At 42.0% G+C, this 22,889-nt stretch overlaps 1 protein-coding gene across 3 annotated transcripts in view; it reads right to left on the bottom strand.

Moving 5' to 3' along the window:
* Window positions 1-20,408, bottom strand: part of LOC148009612 (putative plastid-lipid-associated protein 4, chloroplastic) — a 101,484-nt gene extending 81,076 nt beyond the window's left edge. Inside the window, exons 1-4 of one of the 3 annotated variants that reach the window (XM_087673155.1) lie at window positions 20,275-20,408; window positions 2,745-2,825; window positions 2,409-2,561; window positions 2,220-2,264 (exon numbers count right to left, since the gene is read on the bottom strand). In XM_087673155.1, coding sequence (XP_087529281.1) covers window positions 2,220-2,264; window positions 2,409-2,561; window positions 2,745-2,825; window positions 20,275-20,361 — 366 coding nt within the window. In that variant the 5' untranslated portion in view covers window positions 20,362-20,408. The remainder of the gene's footprint in view (window positions 1-2,219; window positions 2,265-2,408; window positions 2,562-2,744; window positions 2,826-20,274) is intronic. The other 2 variants (XM_087673153.1, XM_087673154.1) reach the window with 2 other exon arrangements.
* Between the last annotated feature and the right edge of the window lie 2,481 nt (window positions 20,409-22,889).

The raw sequence follows: 22,889 nt of genomic DNA, 5'->3' as shown, positions 1-22,889 counted from the left end.
AGAGACTCTGTCGTAGGGGGTGTGACCTTCGAATCCTTGGACCCCTCCTTGGGCTTCAAATGGGGGGAATTCTGCTAGCACTTCTCCTCAGGATGAGTGCCCTTTCCCCCAGTGTGGACACTTGGGTTGCTTCTTCTTCTCATCCTTGGAATTATCCTTCTTGTCCTACTGCTTCTTAGCCTAGGGCTTCCCCTTCTTCTTCCCTCCCCCTAAACCTGTAGTAAAAGCCTTCATGGAGCTAGATCCATGGTTACTTATATCTCTGAGCCACTCAGCATGCTCCAATATTAGTGGGACAAGATTCTCCTAGAGAAGTGTATCTTAGGTCCTGGAAGTAAGAAGACTCTTGTAGAATACATCGAACTTTAGAGATGGTAACTAAGTCAGTAGAATCATGGCCATGTCCTCGGAAGATTTAGTCCGTCCGAGAGATGCAAGCTTATCTCTCATATCCTCCAATTTGTGAATGTGGTCCTTCATGGAAGGAGAATCATCAACACTGAGCATCCGAAGTTTCTTCTCAAGGGATAACGGTGAGCAAATGTCTTCTAATGGTAGAGAGACACAAGCTTCTTCCAAAATCCACAGCAATCTTCAATCCGCAAACATGTACAAGGATACAATACTATAAGCTCATAAATAGAGAGGATCTAGCTCGAGAGTTGAGCCAATCCCACAAGGCAACGCAATCCATCGTCAATCCAATAGCAAGATCCTCCATGGGACGGGATATTAGGATGAGACACAAACTCCCAAAGATTGAAGGTGTGGCGGATACACTCCACCTTACATGACCACAAATAATAGTTGGAACCATCCAATCAATCCTCCTTGGGCAAGGAAGGAAACACGGGCACCTGCACAAAGGGTGCCGTGAGGGGCATCTTAAGACTATGATGTCAGGTCTTGTGAGAAACATGAGGGGAGGGAATAGGAGAAGGTTTCCATACAAACAGGCTTGGTGACCTCCGTTCTTCTAGAGCTTCCTGCAAACTAGCACAATAATCTCTCCACCTCTCAAAGAAATGATGAGAGACCTCATCCTCTGAGTCATTAAAGCCGAAAAATGGTGATGAGACATCTTCAATAATTTGCAAACACCTACAAAAAACTATGTTTTACCTATAGACAGCCCTGAAACAAGAGGAATCATCTATGGGATCACAATGGAGTCAATGTAGAGGGTCCGCCTAGGGGAAATATCATGTCACCCTCACAAATACTGCTGCATTTTGCTGAAAAGGATTGTCGCCTGGCCAAGATACACTTGCATTTGCAGCAGAGGAAGGTTGCTTGACTGAGAAGCTGTCGCCACCAAGAGGAGACTACGTTTGCAACAAAGCGATGATGAAAACTAACACCTAGCACTAGGTAGACTGTCCCCTCCAAGCAATAGGCTGCATTATCAGCAAAACACTGGTTCAGGCTAGAAATGATGACAACAGCAACAGCAGCACCGGAGACGGAGGAGGCTGCGAAAGTCAGAGGAGCAACCTGCAAAAGATGATGGCCAAAGTGAAGAGTGGCCAGCTATAAATAGCTGAGGTCCACCAAATCTGGCTGACCTGCTAAAAAGGGCCCTAAATCTGGCCAACCTGCTGCAAATAATCCAGGGGCTACAATAAATTCAGTCCGACTGCATAGGAAAATCTGACAAATGATGAGGTGGCATCCTGAATAGTTTGGAAAAGGTAGGCACTAGCAAGAGGTGTAAACCAACTGACAAACATAGAAAAAGGGCCTAAAACACGAGAAATGCACACTAAAATGCTAGAGCTCCCATGTCTCCATCACACTCTGATAGGAGCTCACAACCGGGAGATGACAAACTGACAACACTAAAATAGGCAGGCTAACAATGTTCACACCTTTCTCCTTTGCATTCGATAGGCTTAACCTACTTTTTTTACGACAATACATTGTAAATATGTCCTTTTCAATATGGGAAATTTGTCCCATCCAATTTCTAGATATTAAATAATGCATTTTCCAAAGCAAAAGTCAATGCCATAACTGCTGCAGTGTGAGGACTCATGAAAAACAATTGCTTGCAATGCCAATCAAGCATTAGCCTTCAATTTTAAACTCCATCTTTTGAAGCTTGAAAATGTTGAGAAGTGTTGCAAGCAAAGTTGTTCAATGAATCATATGAGTTTATCTTATATCAAGCACCAATGTGAGTCCAAATCAACAATTTAAATGGAAGATAAAAGCCTTACATTAATCAATTTCAGAATCTCTTTCCTTTGTTCCGGTGTGGTGTCCTGAAGTTCATCATTACAGCAGAGAAAGAATTGACGATTTAAGACTGTTGAAAAATGCAATTAAATATGCAGCTCTTGAAATAATTCTTGTTAAGTGAGAAGATATCTTAAATCAGCAGCAAATCAGGGAGCATAGTTAAAGACCTTTCCACGGTTGGTGTTAGCAACAGCACGAATCACAGACTGCTTTGCCTCCTCCAGGCTCAGCACCTGAAGCTGTTCAGTGAACTCCCTTCCAGCTGCTGCAGTGAGGTCTAATTTTGTAGTTTTGGACAAGAGTCTGTCCTTCAGTATTTTCTTAAACAATGGCAATAGGAAAGAGCATCAAAAGTCTGAAAGATGTTCAAACTAACTTGTGTTTGAATATAGGACATAGCATTGTCCTTTTAAAGTATCAAATTAAACTATGCTAAGTGGAAACATTTTAAAGCTTCAAGGCTCTAAATTTTAGCCAGAAGAGTTTCCAATCACAACTCTTACCAGGTTTTTAAAATCCTTGGTATTACTGCAAACCAAGTCAGTATGTTGTGATGGAGAACAAAAACCCTTGTCACTGTCAAACTTCACAAAAAGAATAAAATATATTACTAGGATGAAAGCTGAAAAATGCATGTAACCTGTTAGCAAATCAGAACAACTGGAAAAATGCTTGTGACACATTAGCAAGTGACCTAAAGAAAAGGTAATCCAGTTGTTGCATATAATTTGCCATGTCCTTCAAAGTCTACATTGAAAATTGTTGATGTGGAAAGAAACTGAAGTTCCAACTGACTGGCACAGACTCAATTTAGTGAAAACAACTACAGAATAAAGGCAAAAGATGATATGGCTGTCTTTAAACAACTTTTCACCTGTGAATTGGAAATGACTGGAAACAAGAGAGAGAAAAACAAAGTCAATAAAGGGCCTCAGATTGGCTGGAGAAAGCAGCATATATGTACAGTTTTAACAGGCTGGCAGGATGCCATGTTGGCTTATCGAATCAGGCTTATTTTCTTTGTGAAAATTTGTTGCAGCATAGGATGCATCGTGGGTATTGGATGTTGTGGACTGGGTGACAAACAAACTGGAATGCATAGTGTTATTACTTTCTTTTTCAGAGAGCCAAAAATATTTTAATAGATCCCCTAGGGACAATGTATCCCAAGGCAAAATACAAAGTGCCCTTACCATGTGGTATATACACATCAGTATGACCACGGTAATAAACCTGGCAAATGAACGTCAATCGGTTGGAGTTGGGATGATATATTGGACATGCATTGGGATAATAGTGGCACAATAGATTTTCATCAACATTGATGACACAGTCAAACAGTTAATATGGCCATATGAAACCAGGCCCAATATTTCTCTTGTGCTTTCCTAAGCACTCCACCCAAAACCAAGATATCTTGCTAAGCAGCCCTTTAAGGCCCTTTAAGGCCCTTTAAGGCCTGAATGAATAACCAGTTGGGAGGTCTATAGTGCAACCTGGAGTTATTCCTTATTTTAATGATCTGACCTTTTGACAAGGGTGACCTGGACTTACATGGATTTTGATTCAGGGCATCAATACATGTCACCCAACTGCCTTTCTCAAGTTCAGTCAATATGCTTCGAAAATTCTTCACTTTCACATGTTGTATAGCAAAGTCTGAAGAAGCGTAAAGGTGTAACTTTTCCTGGTCATTTCCTGAGAGTTTCCACTTCTTAATCCTGACTTGTTGCCATCACATTAGAGCAAGGTTGGCCGTTGCTGTTGCCATTTCCATTTGCATGTGACTATTAAGCTCTACCTTTGAGCTCCACTAGATTCTAGGGGAAATTCAAGTATATAGGGTAGGGCTACTTCTTTTGCCACTTTGGGCTAGTTGACCAATTGCTTGCAGCCAATGCACTTGCCCACTTACACTTTTGGGTCCTTGTGCAGCAGTCATTGACTAACCCACCTGGCAGTCCACATTTGTCTATTTATAAACACACTTGTATCTCCCATTCTGATCTTCCCTGGTCTTAGCTACCCCATTCGTAAAGGACATTGCTGCAGCCACATAAGGCTTCTGCACTTTTGTGCTTTAGGATGTGTGCTAATCTTAAGGCTTCAAGGATCCGTTGGCAACTACCTAGGACTCTCCTTGTTCCATTCAGCACTAGGCTTCCATCTGCTCTATTTTATGCTGGAAGGCTCCACTGAGCTCGTTGCTTGGCATGTGGCTGTCCCTGCAGCATTTCAGTAGCTGTGCAGCTGGTGCCAACTCATTTTTGCATTCTCTGACAATTTCACTCATCCCCTACTGCCTTTCCCAGCCCAGCTTTCACCCAATTGCGAATTTATCTCTAGCTGCACTCATTCGCAGCCAGAAAGTGTGATGTTGCCCTTCTAAAGTGGTTTAAGGGTGTGTTTGTCAACCTGCTGCTGCTGTTTGAGGTGGTGTACCTGCTGTTTATGACCCTTACAGCCTCATATTTTTGCCACTGCCATCCTGCAGAGCTTTCATCCTCATTGCTGCCAACCACTGCATTTTTCATCAGTCCAACATCATCCATTGCATGATCAGATCCTCACTCCCACAGTCCCAAATAAAGTTCCATTTGTGTTCAGCATACCTTGAGCTCAAGCCTGAGCATTCAGGCTGATTGTGTGAGAGTGCATAGCAGAAAGGAAAGCAAACACAAAGAGGAGACAGAAAGAGAACATAGGTGAGAGACGGAACAATCTGACTGCATTGGCTGTAGGATACAAGGCTGCAAAGGTCAGCCCCAACATGCAGCTATACACGTCAATATCGGCGCCAGATAGGAGCAGGAGGGTGAAAGAATGAGGAGGGCTGGCTAATCACTCACCAAGGATCAACGATGGATAATGTGTGTGTGTGTGTAGCCAGACTGAGGCCACAAGTAGTAATAAAGTGGCAACGCCCATAATGTAGGTCCTCGAAATGCACTTATGTGCCCTCCATCTAAAGTAGCCTAAAGCACCAGGAGATGATGGTACAAGACAGTGGACACACGTCTGCTAACAGATTGTTGTCCACTCTAGTTGACCAACTGCTTCAGTCATGGTGGTGTCCAGTTCTCCAACAAAGAAAGATAAATAAATGCTCCTATGGGGGGGCATCCTTCCATGCTATTGGGGACCTCATGCAGTGTATGAGTATGCTCTAAAACTACACTCATTTCATTTTCAGCCGGATAGGCCATCAAACATGCTTCAAGGCTTGAAAGAGGCAATCTAAAGAAGAGAGCTGCAAAAAACGTGCAGAGAAAAAAAGGGAGCTGAACAAAAAAAAGCCGCCCTGGTAGATGTTCCATTTGCATTCAAGCATGGACATAAGAGCAACAACCTCATCCCCTCAGTCAGAACCCTATAACCAACAAAAATCCAACTCCTTCAGGCACAAATGGAGCAGTTGATGAACATGCTCTAGAAGAAGCGTAAAGAAAATGCAGAAGGAGAGCAACTTGTTCAAGGCATTGTCATAAAAAAAGGGGGCCAAACCCCCGAAGTCTGTAACAGAGCAGTTGGGATTAGATATCACCAAGAGAAAGCTAAGAAGCAAGAGTGCATCAGCTTGGAAATGAAGGCAAAGCATGAGCACATAAGGCTTAAGACATGCCACATAGCTGCAAATATGGCACCATGTGAAAGGCATTATAAAATCAGTAATTACCATTTTATGAAATCTTCTTGTGGCAATTTTGCTCCTATCTTTAGTTATTTTAAGAAAAATAGGCGTGTGTCCCACTTCAATATAGCACTTCTGCAACATGTCATAACTGCAAGTGCATGGTCACACTCATCAAAAATGCATGTGAAAGAGAGTAGTTTCTTGGGCACTTAAAAATTTCCATGGCTAATACATGAATATTCCTTAGTTTCAAATGCAGGACTTACATGAAGGCTAAGAACAAGTGTAATGAGAAAGGGGGAAGAAATGAGGGTCTTTAGGTCTTTAATGTGATAACAGCCCAAAGGAGACAAGGCATGAAAAAGTGAGAAGCCGCAATCATGATCTCCTCTCATTCTTCTTGCCAAGATCGTTGACTTGGCTCTCGAGCTCCTCATCAGCAAATTGTAGTTTGCTAGCCTGAGTTTTGAGGTTTTTGTGTGGAACTATTCTTTTTGTGGCCTGCAATATTACAATAATATCAGCAAAAGGCAAATGTTAATGAATTTGAGTGTGCTTTGTGGTGCTAGTGTTCTTTGTGTACCTGCTGCCGTATTATAGCAGCTTTAGAACACAACATTTTTTAGAGTCCGGGCCTCCGGCAAATCTCAAGTTGTGCTAGGCAGATGAGTCACAATCTCATTCTTGCAAGAAACCAATATTTTGCTGATTCAGACTTTTGGAGGTGCAAAGATAAAGGAAGATGAAACACATAGGAAATCTTTATACAATTATTTTGTGTTTCTCAACTAATAAAGCCTAGCTAGCACAAGGAGCCATGTGGGGGGGGGCAGCATTCCGAAGATTAAGGCCCTTTGTGTGTCGTTGAAAACTACTTCTTGTCTTATCATCATAATATGATAGAAGTTGTGGACTTCTAGAATGAGAATTATTCAAATGCCTTATTTTAGTTGTTTCTTGATTATGACCTCTTGGATACTTCATGGCTAAAGTGAGTTCAACAAACAACTTAAACTACTAATAAGCTTTGATGTTGGGCTACAAGACTGTTTCATCTTGACCACCAAATCCAATGAAATCTCTGTAGTTTAGAGCCCAAGACATATCAAGGAATTGTTAAGCTAGCTCAAAACTTTGAGATGTGAATTGATGGAAAAAAGAGTGCAAGCCCAAGCAAGCACCATCCAATACACCACATGTTCTAAAGACTAAGCCACAACAATCCATTCGTGCTAAGACCCCACTTTTGGGAAACAATTCCTCGTCCCAATAAGGAAATGGGAGCAAGTCTCCAATTGCCAACTTAATGCCAAACTAGAAAGCTAAGGAGGGAAAAACAAGGGGATATCTAAGGTGAACTAACCAAGAATAGCATATATATGTTTTCTTGCCACAATGTAGGGACATGGGAAGGCCCAATGCCTAAGCTTGCAGCCAAGGCAGCAAACCAGCCCACAGCTACACCAATTACCTTCATCTCAACATAGTTTCAGCTCCTATACATTCAATGCTTCCTTAATGGGCTTGACCAAAAGAAGAAAGGCCAACTTCTCACGAAACTATCCAAAAGTGCAAGGCCTTTGGGCTTTGTGCTTCTACTTCTAGCTTATGGTCAATTAAATGGTCAAAAAAACATCATTTGTACTTGACAGTGGTAGAGCAAATGTCATATCCTTGAAGGCCACTCAATAAGCTAGATTGCCATCAACTCTTGGCCATGGTCGGCCATTGAGGAATGCGATTTACCATTCATCTAATTTCATTAGACATCCAAATCCAAGTTTAGTAAGGTCGTTTTGGGTCAAGATTTTGTGGATGTGCCTTTCATCAGGAGTGACATAGTCCATGGTATTCATTGGTTTCTACAATAGAAACATGTACACCCATCTAGCCTTGGTATACGTTTATCATCACTAAGGGTGTGTCTAAGCCAATGACCATGTAGGGCCCATTCTTTACTTACCCATGTTTTGTACTTTACATGCCAAAAGGATCTCGCATCTAATGACTTTGAGCTTGCGCCATTGTCCTCATGGTTGACTTAGTCAAATGCAGCATCACTAATAGCTCCTTGCACCAACCATATATGAAGCTCTTGCTCTTTTTGCCTCAACTAAGATCACTCACATGCTTGTGCTCTTCTAGCTTGCATTTCAAGCACATTCTCTCTTCTAGTGACCATCATCTCTCCATGATGGGCACGGAAGAGACGATGGTCCTGGGAGTTGTCCTATGAGTTAACCCTATGGTGTGCTGTCCTTTCTTCGCTTCACCCTCTCCTTGTAAGTGGTATCTAACTCCATGCCCCACTCCCACAAAGAGGCCTCTATGCCTTGCACATCTACAAAAGATAGAAGTACCATACCATTCAAAAGCTTTGACACAAATGTCTACAAAAAGAAAAGACTGCATAACTAAGAACTTTATAGACCTAGTGAAATACATATATACATCCACATCTGACTCCTACTAGGTCTCTCTAAAATGCGTACCTGGCACTTAGATCCGGACCTATACACAAATCATGACACATGCCAAACTCACATCATACATAGATATGAAACATAGAGGAATTGACATCAAACTCATCTCCTAGCCATGGAGCCAAGCATACTCATCTTAAAGCCTAGGACTAACAACATAATGGACCAAGTCCCATGAAAAGGGTTGGTGTCCCATACCACCAGCCCACATTATTCTAATGTACACACAAGAGAACCTATAGACCTAGAGTTCAAGTGTGGTGATCACACAAGATATGGCACAAATGAGCCATGTGTTCTTGTATTATAAGGATCCTTAACCACCCCAGTCAAAGAAGTTGAGCAATGTTGTAGGTGTTGAGCAACTAAAGTAAAGGCATGCACTAGTCAATAGTTACTATGTATTAATGCTTGCTTTATTCTCTTTCAACAGCCCCAAAAGGCAATTAAATTCTGATTACCAACAATGCAAGGATTTATTTTTTAGCAAGGAAAATGCCCAAAAATCCTCTATAAATAAAGCAAGTTGTGGGCATCCTTTTCTATTCCTGATTATCCATCATCAAATCTTCAATTATTAGTATTCAGCCACCGTCCATCTCTTCTGCTGCCCATACCTCACCAAGAGCTGCTGCCTAGCTGTGTTTATACTGCCACCATCATCTAGAGGCAGCCACCATGCATGGAGGGCATCACAATCAGCTGGAGATCATAGTTTTTCTGCCACCCACCCCATTGTCACCATTTGGAAGGTGTTTCTTGCTATCCTATTGGGGATTAAAGGCCGCATGTGCCTAGCTGCCTACATTTACTTATATATAGTACCCACACCTATACATTACAAGTGACCAGCACCTATCACTATCTCTTTATTCTTTAATTCTTTTAGTAGCAATAGAATAAAGGAATGTAGGTCACACATTGTAACTATTGGAGTTCCTGCACACTGATCTCTCTCTTCTTGCTTGAACCTCCATAGCTCTTGCTCCCTTCTTGCTTCCGCCCATGCTTCCACTTTCCGCTCCACCTTTCAACTAGTATCAAAGTGGGCATTCCAAGAGTATCATCGATCATTTTCTGCCATTGCTCCATTCATTCGAGGTATGCATTGAGTTCCTCCATCTCCCAGCTTGTCTACCTTGTTCCAAGACCTCACTACGGATGTCTTGAGCACTGCTGAGTGCTTGTTGAACTTTAGCATTGGTAACAAAGTGACCAGCAGCAAACATGCAGGCTGCGCATATTTTCCAAGCCTCTTCACCTCATCTACAAGCTGCCTCCTCACCTAACTATTGCCTCCTAGCACTTGGGTTGGAACATTCTCAAGGCTCGTTTGCTTCAGCTTGGGTACTACTTGGAGTAGGAGATCTCAGCCATTGCCTCAATGTTTGAAACATTTGCCATATACTACCTGTGGCCAGCATATTCTTCATTGCTCAAAACTTCACTGATGGTAATACACCTATGTATTGATGCTAGGATCCTGCTAGATCATTGTGGATGCTCTTTTGGATTGATTTGAGCTTCCTTTGCTCAATCCATTGAAGATCTCTTGCTGCAATACATAGTAACCAGCAAGCTTACACGTTACAAGTCTATGCTTTGAATGCCTACAAGTGCTTCATATACTCTACATACTTATATGGATGCTTGTGGCATTAATCTATGTGCCCAGATATGCTTATGATGCACTTTGAGCTTTGCATTCAAGCTCCGTTGGATGTATTTGGGCTTTGGGCACTTGCTTCAATGATTCTTCACTTGTGGGTTGGAGACATATTAGATGTATATACTCCCAAATGTACTTATCATGTAACTTGGTTGCCCAGATGTTATAAGCATTATGTATTCAGCTTTGCTTGGCTCTTGGACATCCCAGATTCACTTTCAATGGGGTAGACATGTATTTTTCTTGTAGAGCTTAGATCTTTAGAGACAGTGGGAGTCTCCTACCTATGTACATGATCAATTAATATACGCATACATTGTTCTTGCAAATGCTGACTCTTGTGGGCTGATTTGCTTTTGAGCATTTGGATTCCCTATACCTATTAGTAGTGGATGCTTGACACACATTGGTTGTATACATCTACGTATCTAACACTCTATATACTTTGACAATTCTTGGTACTCGGTTGCTACACTACTAGTTGCATTCTCTATATCCTAGATTGCTACCCAAATATTCCTAGCAATGGGAGCTTACTCCATTGGTCATTTGCCTACTAATGTATGGTTATTTACTGCAGTTTTACGGACAGCAATGCTGAATACTGTTTATGAGCAGTTTCTTTGAGCGCAGATGCCTTGTTTGAGCACTCTACTACCTATTGTTTGTGGACAGCTATAGAATCTTTTGTTCCCCACCTCTTGCCTGCCCTTTTGGCTCTGTTTTGGGGCTGTTTTGCTGTAATTACAGTAGCCCATACTCTTGTACTTTGCAATCATTTGTAAACATAATGGCACAGGTACTTCCAATGCATCAGCCAATAGTGCTATTTTCAACATTGAAAAGCTATATGGTAACAACTTCCAATATTGGAAGACGCAAATGTGATAGGCATTGGTGCAGAAGAAGCAGATTAGGCCATTGAAAGCTTGGGACATAAACCTAGAAAATTGGGAGTAGAGAAGATTGGGATGAACTGGATGAGTTGTGCAAGTGTACTATCATACTCCTTTTATCTAAGAAAGTGTATTTCAATGTTATCTCTACTTCTAGTGGTGCGAACGATTTATGGAAGAAGATATGTGATCTTTATGACAAGCAGAGTCCTACATCTCAGTTGTACTAGTTAAAGCAGCTTGTGGACCTTCATGTGAAGGAGGGCACCCTTATGTCTACTCATTTGAATGAGCTCCATTCTATTTTTAGCCAGCTTATCTCGTAGGGCATCAAGTTTAGGGAGAACATAAAGTCTTTACCCTTGCTTGTCACACTACCAGAGTCATAGGACACATTTCATATTGTTATGAGTGTTAATCTTCCTGAGGATGGTCTTAAATGCAATGATATAGAGAGTGCTTTACTTATAGAAAAAGTAAACGTGAAGAATATTGATACATCCCGTACCTCTCATGCACTTACAGTTAGAGGTAGTAATGGTGGAAATAGTAATAATAACAGTGGTAAAGACTCACAGCCCAACTAGACTCTGAGTCTTGTGGGCAATCTTGTAGTAAATCAAAAGTCCTCTTTGATATGTCATTATTGTGGGCAGCAATGTCACATTACGCCATAGTGCCATAAAATGCGCAATGATAGGCGCAACGAGAAAGGCAAGGAGAAAGTGCATGCAAATGCGAAGTCCACTGAGATTGTACCTAAGTCCAATGTGAAGATAGAGGCGATAAATGCCTTGGAGTACAGTTCTTATGACTCCATTATTGTTGCTTCCTCACTTAATGCTACTCGATTGACCAATGCTCCATCTACTTACTCTCAATGTTGGCTTCTAGATTCAGGAGCTTCATTCCATGTTACCCCACGTCACCATTGGTTTCACAGCTACTGTACTGTTACAAGTTTTGTTAGACTAGGAGATGACACTGCATTGGATATGATTGGCATCTTTAGACACGACATCTTGACCAAACCACTCAATTACTTAATCCTTAATTACCTTCATTAGTAGATTGGCATTGGTCTACTCTCGCCTTCAACATTGGGATGATGGGGAGTGGTGACCCCCATGACTGCCCCTCAATGACCAGAACACTGAAAAGAACAGAACTCAAAGATGTGCTCAAGAAATGAAATCCATATACCAAACATGAGATAGTCACATACAATAGTGACTCACTCGTTGTGTGGGTACTAACACTGACTCCTCTCTCCAATGGAAGTCCACTTGAAGAATGATGATGACTATATGTCTGAAGGAGAAGGAGGAGCCCAATTAATAGGCCCAAAATAGGCCATAATCAGCAAACGGTGAGCCAACTGGCATAAAATGCCAAAAACCACATGAAATACCCACAATAAAAATACCCAAAATCCTAACAAATGTGCCCATCCCATCAAGCATGCACAAACTCACAGAAAAGCTAACAATCCTGCTAACACCCTCTCTCAAATCATGGGTAATCTAATACAATACAATGATACAATGATAATGTCTCATCACAGTCCATACAAACTAGAACCACTAGAGTAGAACCCTAGATACCCAGGTAGTGGGTGATCAAGCCACCACCAAGCTGTCTCAAAGAGAACCTAATGTCGATATCAATCGTACCAGCCCTTGAAAATAGAGGAGACCCATAGCATGTCTCTATGTCCGTCATCAATGTCTCGCAATAGCATACAAGACCATCCTATCAAAAATGGTTCTGAACATATATGACCATGGATTCCCCGCCGCCAAAGTGTCCCATCGTGTGAGAACAAGACTAGAAGCCAACCCTGCTCTATGTCAAATAACAACCTATCATGAACCTAGATATCAATCCCAACTCTAGGATTTGAATCTACCAAACTTCGATTGATGTGTTAGGGACGTCCCTCTTTAGAACCTATGCACCTGTAGACCTGTATAGATGAGGCACAATTGCCCCATCTCATAGCCCTCTCGCACACTCTCTCTCTAGCACTGAAGAGTTGTGAGGGATGATGGCATCACTTGGACTAGAAAGCATTAGAGGAAGGGGCCACCAAGCCCTTCTCTCGATCTGAGGAAGCAGATTCCTTCCATGCCTTGGATTTCTCCTTAGTTGGAGGATCGAAGTCCGAGTCTGAGGAAAAGAGGACTTGTCAGAGGAGTCCATATCCCGCTTCTTCTTCTCCTCCTCCTTTCGTGAGGCTACTAACTCTTTGCAATCCTTTCGCAAGTGTCCCTTCTTACCACAGTGATAACACTAGGCCTTTGACTTCTTCTTCCTATCACCCCTCTTTGAAGCTATAAAGGCCTCACTGGAACCTCCATAATGAGACAAAAGCCTCCCTTGTAAACACAAAGATATCTCATGCTCAAGCAGCATCGAGGACATATATGTAAAGCTAACATGTGTAGACATCTGTACCCTCAAAGCATTCGCCACTCCATTAAACTTTAGGGGGAGCTTGTAGAGTACTGTTCCCACGAGATGTGCCTTTGGAATGGCAGATTGCATGTGTCGAAATTGGTCCTGGACCTGTGTAACACAAAGCAAAAAGAATTGAATGGTGTCCCTTTCCCTAAACTTCATTTGCTAAAGCTGTCCATAAAGGTTCACTACACACATGGTGGAAGGTGCCTCATACAACATCTGAAGCTTCAACCATACTTCGGGAGATGTCTTGCAGGAGATAACTACTGGTAAGACTTCTTTAGAAATACCCAAAGCAGTGCAAAATGTACATGTGCATCATCCGGATCCCATGTAAGCACAGCTTCCTCATGGTTGTCCTCATCAAAACCTTCAGGAAGAGGAAAAGGACGTTGAGACCGAGGAATAGCTCCACATATAATGTACCAAATTTGCTTTTGCATAAACCAAGATTTCATCACAACACTCCATGTAAGATAGACAAGACCATGCAACTTAACACCTGTAGAAGTGCACGAAGGGGCCATTAGGAGAGGATAAGAAAAGAAGATAGAAGGGAGAAGGTATACAAACAGAGAAGACAGCCAACCAAACAGCACAAACTGCACAAAAATAGAGTTTACACGTAGTATTCACAAGCTAATTACAAGAAATCAATCAGACAATGTCGACCTGCACAAGACCAAGATCAGATCTGAAACTGCAAAGATGCTGAGCAGAAATCAGCAATTGGTAACAGTAAAGGGACCGCCAAGGGGTGGAATGGCAGCACAGCCTGAAAACACAAATTCAAGAGGATGCTATCACTGCAATAGATGCGAAAAACGCAGGTATAACTAGCAGCAAGCAAGTCAATTTGCAGGAACAAACTGGCACCTAATCAGCATGGAGAAGGACCTGTAATCAGTAGAGAAGCACACAGCAAGAGCCCAAATCCTGCAATCCAATACCATATCAGAAGCGGTGCAGCAATGGAAGCATAGACAAGTGCTGAAATAAACTGCTAAACACAAGACACGAGAAAGAAAATAGAAAAACACAACAAAGAACAGAACTTAGAGATGAACTCAGGAAATTGAACCCATATACCTAACACGAAACAATCAAGTACAATAGTGAATCACTAGCTGCATGGGCATTGACACCGGCTCCTCTCTCCAATAGAAGTCCACCTAAAGAATGATGATTGTATGTGATGAGGAGGAGGAGGAGGAGGAGGAGCAGCAGCAGCAGCAGCAGCAGCAGCTACCAAGTGTGATGGTCCAACCCTCAGAGACCCTTCCGGGACCCTTTCGGGACCCCGTCTAGGCCCCGGGGCGGCACTAGACCCTTTCTGGAACTTTTGCATTTTGACCCCGGAACGCGTCACGGGGCACCTCAACACGTCAGGAACGCGACACAGAATAGAACACGACGCGAGGTTTACCAAAGGGCCCATCTTGGGGGCTTCAAGTCATATTCATAAGTAGAAAGCATTTACAAGCTTGCATGGGCTCAGTAAGGGACCATGTCACGGAGGGTGGGTGGAGCTATCAACGCGCATCAACACGACGCCCAAACCGTGGGTGAGGGAGCTACAAGCTGCAGCAGCAGCAGCAGCCGCCGCCGCTGCCGCCGCCGCCCAATAAATAGGCCCAAAATAGGCCATAACCAGCAGCTGGTCGGCCAGCGTTAAATGCTGGCCGACTGGCATAAAATGCCAAAAAACCACATGAAATGCCCCCAATAAAAATGCCTAAAATCCTAACAAATGTGCCCAGCCCATCAGGCATGCACAGACTCACAACATGAGTTCTAACAAGCGCAGCTTCTTCTCTTGGTGCTTACAAGATTTTGGTCACCTTCTTCATTGATTCAAAAGTACTCGTATCATTATTTGTTTGGATCTTCATAGTCATACTTGTAAAAGGTGTACTTGTAAAAGGTGATTGGCCAAGTAAACAATTTCTCTATAAAAGAGTTGCTCGCATGATGCCACTACACTTTGCATTTCATTCTGTTTTGCATAACACTTATATTGTTCCTTGCATCTCCCATGCATTTGCATTGTATTAATCTAAAATGAAGCCCTTGGAATGGAGGAAAGTTGTAAAAGCAAGCATCCATCCAAGGTAAAAACTATTGGCATTATGTAAGCATACTCCCTTTCACCTCATCAAAGGGTGGTTGACTTGGATCCACTATATACAATGCAATTACCATTGGCAATCTCACTATGGCTGTCTCATTATGGAAAGTTCCACAACAGCTTACCCTCATATATCTCATCACTTTCTTTTTCTATTTAATCACTGATACCCTTGCCTTACAATAGTTCTTTTTATGGTTCATAACTCTTTAAATGTCTTATTGTTCATATATTGCCTTGAAAAGAAAAGAAAAGAGAGAATAATTTAAGATCCATTCAATTGAGCTATTCAAAAGAGGATACACATTGCCTCTGTGATCATGGTAGGGCCTTGGGCAGCCCATTGAGGCATCCTTGGTTCAATGCCTTGGTTTCTTTGAGATGGGACCTTTTAAGTACAAAAGAGGGTAAAGAAGTGACTCTCCTCATCTTGGGACCTTTTTGGGCCTAAGGAGTGTTGAGCCACTAAAAATTAAGGCATACACTAATAAAAAATCATTGTGCATTAATGCTTATCTTATTCTCCTTAAAATAGCCCCAAAAAGTAACTAAATACTAATTACCAAAAATAAAAGGCTTTATTTTTTAATAGTAGAACAAATGCTCCAAAATCCTCTACAAATAGAGCATGCTATGGATATCCTTTTCTATCCCCAATCATCCATCATCATATCTTCTTCACTCTTTAACCACCACCTATCTCCTCTATCACCCATATCCCATCAAGAGCTACCATCTATCTGCGATTCTACTGCCACCATCATATGGAGGCTGCCACCTTGCATGGAGGACATTACTATCAACTAGGGACCATCATTTCCTAGTACCCAGCCCATCACCACCATCTCAAAGTTGTTGCATGTTGTTCATCATCACAACCTTTTACAACTACGTGTTCTACCAAACCAACCTGTGTTTTAGCTTTCTACAAAGTGCAAAAAGCTAATGTCATCACGTCACCATCTGTTTAGTGGTCGTGTGTCATGTTTTAGCTTTCTACAAAGTGCAAAAAGCTAATGTCATCACGTCGCCATCTGTTTAGCGATCGTGTCTCATGCACCAATGAGCCTCAATCCGAGTCAGATGAGGACATTAGGAGCTCTAACACTCAATCTATTATATATTTTGATGAAGGAGGCAACTCTATTTAGAGAATGCATTTCTTTTAGTTCGGATTTAGGAGTGTTCACACTAGCTGGTTGTTTTCTAGTTCAATGCATTTCTTTTTCAATGGGTCTAGATGGCATTCACATTGATCAAGATGGGGTGACCAAGATTTATGATGGCAATTTGCATTTTCTTGATTATTTTATTATTCTAAGCTGGTTGGCCAGCATTTATGGCACCCCACTCATTAGGTCAGCCAAATTTTTGGGTTATTTGGCTATTTATAGTAGGCCAAATTAGTTGGTTCATCATTCACAAGTTCACTCTTTGCATATTTCAGCAACTCCAACATACAAGGACTCTTCTCCATCTTCCAGAGCTGCCTTCCATCATCAGCCTAATCTGGTGTCCTCACTAACACCTTGGGCTGCGTGCAAGGACTAATCAGTCCTCTTTTGTATCCAACTTTCATTCAATTTAGTGCAAGTTTTCTCCTTCCATTCTCTTCTTTTATTGCGTCTTTCTCTTCCCTTCTCTCTCCATGTTCGTATTTCCTCTTTTGTTGCTCACTCTCACATCGTATCATCGCCAAAGTGAGGATTTCGGGGTTCTACGAAGAGAAGTCTACACTCAACTTACTTTTTTGCATTGTTTGAGCCTTCCATGAAGTGTGCGGGACATCTACAACCCCTTGTAGGGCCTCTGTTCAGGCAATCCAACACCAAAACACAGAGTTTTAGTGTGTTTGTAGATCTTGAAGAGTTATGGATTACCACTGGTTCAATGATTTTGATGACTCCAATGTGGAAACCATTCAATCTTTTGACCACACACGGTCACATCAATCAAACTGTCATGAAGAGAGACCCAAAGATCAAAGTCCCGAAGATTCAAAGCCTTGTTCTCACTCTAATAGGTCGAGAAGATCAAAGCCCCCCTTTCCCCCTACTTCTCTACATCTATCTCATCGTGCCTATGCTACAAGTCCTATTATGGCTATGTTGGCCTCTTTTGTTCAAGTACTTGTGCTTCCTTTTCTCCCCAAAGAAGATTGACTTGATGATGTGAACCACTCCCTTTGGTCCCACAAAGTGGAGTGCATCTTTGACACCTTCAATTTATGAAACTTTGTTACTACCCCAATCTGCCATCTAGAGGGTCCCTGCATGGATTCTACGATGAACCAAGTAACCCTTTGGGATTGGCTCAACTTTATAGCATGATCTTTTATCTTCATGAGTCTGCAGAACTCTATCCTTGTGCATGTACATAGACTTCGGACGTAGGAGATGTGGATGTAGCTCTCTTCTCTCTACCATCAGAAGACCTTTACCCAACATATCACCATAGAGAAGAAACTCAAATGCTTTCTGTTGATGATTCCCTTTCTATATAGGATCGTATCAACAAGATGAAGGACGCACCAAATGAGCTTGCATCCCGTGGCAAGATGATTTCATCAGAGGACATGGCCATGATTCTCATTACTCAGTTGCTGTCTCCTAAGTATGATGTCTTCTACCGCAACTTGCTCACCTCCAGGGTTCAAGAAACTCTTCTATGGAAAGAGCTAGCTCCGCTTGTTTTGGAGCACAAAAAGTGACTCCAGGAGATTGATACTAGTGGATCTAGCCTTACTAAGGCTTTTACTACAAGTTTCAAAGGAGGTAACAAGAATGACAAGAAGACCAAGAATAAGAATAAAAAGTAGGTTAAACATTCAAAATTTTCATCATGCTCTGATACAGATTCAAAGAAGCCTAAATGCCCACACTGTGGAAAGGGCACTCATCTCGAGGAGAGGTGTTGGAAGAAATACCCTCACCTTCGTCCATGAGCGAAGGATGGAGCAAAAACATATGAGTCCTCCTCTATTTCTTCACCACGGCTGTTCCACATAAGTCTATATTCCTTCACATCCATGAGATGGAGGAGTCTTCTTCATCGGCTTCAACGAGACCTTGGCTTATTGATAGTGGAGCTTCGAGTCATATGACTCCTCAAGGAGATTTGTTGCAAGAACTTCATCCATCAAAGGGTATAGTCAATGTTGGTGACATTTGTTAAATGTGTCTATCAGCGGTGTTGGCACTTTGCCGCTATTGTCTAACCATCAATCAAGCTCCGTTTCAGAAGTCCTATATATCATACTTGGGCTTCCCACTCCTCTTAGTTTATAGCCTTACTAGACTCAATACTCGAGTTGTCTTCACCAAGCAGGCCATCTTGTTTTCAAGAGTCATTTTAGCAATGACAAGTTAGCAAGAGAAAGGACTTCACACGCTCCATTTCCCTTTCGTTGTACAAGGTCAAGGTCCTCCGTAGCAGTCTTCCATAGCCACACTTATTCCCAATTGTACACCATCTATTCCACAAGTTCCATCCCACCTGTCTCCATCTCCTCTCGTGGTTCCGTACCCTCCAACCCTTTTAGAAGAAAACAATATCAATAAAGCAAATGGATTCTCTTGCCCCTTGTGTTTCAAAGGGGGATTCCTAAGATCATGAGGAGCTTCTTCATCGATAGACTTCTTCAACATTGGTACTTCTTTTACCACCCTTGGATCTATTCCATCTTCTTTGGGCTTCTACCACATCCAAGAAAACTGACAAGCAATGTTAGCAGTCTTGCGTGTCATACACCCTCGCCTCTTGCCTATGAATCTCAATTTGAGTCAGATGCGGACATTAGGAGCTCTAACACCCCATAGGTGTGAGTTTATTGAAATTTCCGATCAACAAAAACAAGCTCATACCTTCCTAAAGTTGAAGAATTTGACTCGATTGATATCTTCCTCATAAACAAGCCAATCACACGGCAAACAGCCAGTACAAACATAATGGCAGTAAAAGAAAAATCCCAACAATCCTGCTTCTCTAAACCTTTGGCTGAATAGCAAGGATTATTAAACAATGTCCTAACTTACTTGTAACAGATATTGAGGATCCGTTTGACACCAGAACTTTGTGGTTAGGTGATCTAATTGAGTAAAGGTCAGCTTTATAGAGGAAAAATATTACTTGTTAAGCATGGCTCCCTGAACAGTAGTCAATCTTGTGCTTTACCACAGGCCATAGTTCCATCCAATGTATTAAAAGACCTGAGAAAATAAGGGGCTTGAAGTCAACGTGAACTCTGCAGACCAGCGATCGAGCAAAACAACTACCAAAGCCTCTGATTGTTAGATGAGACAACTATTGTTAGATACTATGCACGATTTAAGACCAAAGCATGCAGGTTTAAGACCAGAGCCTCTGATTGTTAGATAAGACATCTATTGTGATATAATCTATGAATGATAATCCTCGTTCTCGTCGCTGGAATAGGGAAGGCATCAGAATCCCGAAGGCCAATTGTTAGATGAAGAAACCGCTGAAGGCGTGCAGGTAGACCGACAAGGCTGGGCAAACGGATGGTTTCTCTTTGTTGTGTGCTGAAGAGGGTCCTCGAAATGACAGGCTAGAGCTGGCCGTGGCAGCTCATAGATGACCGACGTCAAGTGTTACTTCTTGTGCAAGAACTAGACATTATATGGCGAAACTTCTCCTGTACTGCACGCCACAGGCGAGCATTCTCGTTTATGCGTGACCACCAGGTCTGCCATCTCTCTCTCTCTCTCTCTCTCTCTCTCTCTCTCAATTTTCTGAGTCACCTTGGCCGAGAAGATCGTCGTCCAGCGAGATACGGACGCAGCCATCCCGATTCCCAAGTGTTGAAGCTTGAGGGTCGGTAGTCGCATTTAGTGTATAAAGCTAGATTTAATTTAATTTATATTATCCACTTTATATTGTTATGTGCCGACCTGGGAGGTGGAACTGAGACCGCTCGAAAATGCGCCACCTAGTGCGATGAATGGAAGTAGAAAAGGGTCCCATTATGATACATCTTTGGTTTTTTTCAAGCAAAGGCATTGAAGTTGTATTAAAGTAAAATAAAAGTAATATGTAGAAGCTTATGGGATCCTAAAATATCAGTAATCAACAGCCAAGATAACATCACGTTAGGCATCTTTTTGTCCAAGTAGGCCAAAAAGATGATAGGTGTATACAAGGCTTTGAGATGCATTATAAGTTTTCGGTTTTTATGAGAGGAGTAGAGAGAGATGATAAGTGTTTGTTGCCAGTCACACATGTTAACATTATGCAACTTGCAAGCCTGCAAAGCTCGTAAGGTTGAGCTTCACTCACTTTTGTAAACAAGGGGAACTCACAAAAAATAGAGAGGCACGCTACAAATGACATAACTTTGCAATTTGTATGTGGATGCTACAATATCTCATATACACATGTGGATGTGGTTGCTTTTGTGCTTAGATGTGTTTGGACATGTGAAACTATGCTCATGTGTAGATATGTTTGTGTTTTCAATGTATATATGACTTGCGTGCATGCACACACATGTATTATAAAAGAAGAGCATGAACCTACAACCTATTTCAATGCATACCATTATAATAAATATGCAATCAAATGTGTTGTCTCCATCACTATGTTTAGATGCCTCCTAAAGGCAACCTCTCCTTTGACTAGTCATGCATATGATTTGCTATGCCTTGAGAGGTGTACTCATATGCCAATACAAGCTCCCTCTCATCCCATACAACACAAGATTTAGATGGCCCACGCAATAGGATCCTTATCTTGTTGTGGAAATCCTCCATCCTTCTTTGATAGAGCTTGTGATGATGGCCTTTTAGGCATCTCAAAGTATGCATGTGCACACAACACTAAACCCTCCATTGCCAAGCATCTTGTGGGTAGAGAAATATGCTCTCTAAAAGGTCATGGGTGATGTGCAACGTGCATGCACATACAAAAGGGAGGATATGGAATGTACGTTTGGATGGGTTGGATTGAGCAAAAGACCTAATCAAAGGGGCACAATGGCCTACCAACCACAATCCTCCAAATAGCAGACAAGGAGGTCCAAATTTTATGTGCCAAGGGGCATGAAAGAAAGTAGTGGCAAGAAGATTCTGCACTGGTGAGATAGAAAAAATATTTGTCATTGGAAATGTAGCATTTTACAAGTGCTACAACAAGAGGCAACCCACCAACCATGACATACTAAAGATTTATGCAAGCCCCAAACAGTATTGGCCTTAGCAAGCAGCCAATGGTGGTCCCTAATCATAAGGTGATACACTCGATTAGTTGAAGCCTTTTCCAAATGGAGTCAACCACCTAGAAGGTCCCAATCTTGCCCCAAGGACAATAATAATTGAGGGCAAGCAAGGGCTCTCTTGACTGCAATGGCATCAAATGTTGGTTCCACAAGTCCCTATAACCTCGAGGGATTTGAAAAAGCCTTTGTGGTAGTGTGGAAATATATCAACCCATGGTGATTCACCAAAGTGACATCAAAAACAAAAGATAAGCCTAGTTATGCCATACGATTGAATTATGACAAAAAGCCTCTTGCTTCCCATCCCACAAAATCAACTTGAACATTGCCAGCAATTCCATTGAAATGAGTTAGCGGCCAAACAATTGTCCATGAGGTGCCACTAGGCCTTTTGAAGAACCAACTTCCAAGAGTAGACAAGTTAAGTCACTGACAAGGAGGAAGATAAGGAAAGCGGAGCATCAACATTAAGAACCTGCCACCAAGAACCGCAAATGGTCATATTACCATGAACCATGCCCCACTCTTTCAAAAAGAACCAAGCAATAAAGACCCAGGGGTGTCGATCAATACATATGGCACAAAAGAGAGACCATCGAAGAGCAACCATGTGAGTGTGCACATCTAGAATAGCCTCACCACCCATACTTTTAGGAGTGCAAGCATGGCTCTTATAAGAGATCCCCAAGATATCCCCATGCAAAGTGTTCTTTATAGCATAAAGCAAATGTTTCTAGTAAGAACCCTCAATGTAGAGGTTGTCTACGGAAGAGCGATAGAAAACGAGTGAGTGTGGGGAGCATAATTGACTATGCCAATTTAAGGTGGATATAGAAAGCCCATGCCTGTGATTTCGAATAAAGAAACTTTGCCTCCAATTTGTGGTAAATCCATTGCAACAATTTCTTGGGCTAACTATCAATGTCCATGGGGTAGCCTAGATGCTACATAACATTTGCATAGTGAATCACCATACGTTGCCATTATAAAGGCCACAAATATCTATTGAGGGAGCATTTGGCTGCATTGATACAAAGACTAGAGGCTTGTCCAAAAAGCTTCCATAGGTCCAAAGCCTTGTGGAGGTTCTCTAATTCTGCTTTAAGAACCATGAAAGTTTCATTTGCTAATGGTTGGCCCACA

Source organism: Lygodium microphyllum, chromosome 30 (assembly GCF_053477565.2).
Source record: "Lygodium microphyllum isolate KBCC chromosome 30, Lygodium_microphyllum_v1.1.10, whole genome shotgun sequence".
NCBI lineage: Eukaryota > Viridiplantae > Streptophyta > Polypodiopsida > Schizaeales > Lygodiaceae > Lygodium > Lygodium microphyllum.
Note: the sequence above shows the minus strand (reverse complement) of the source record. Positions and strands in the feature narration are given on the sequence as shown.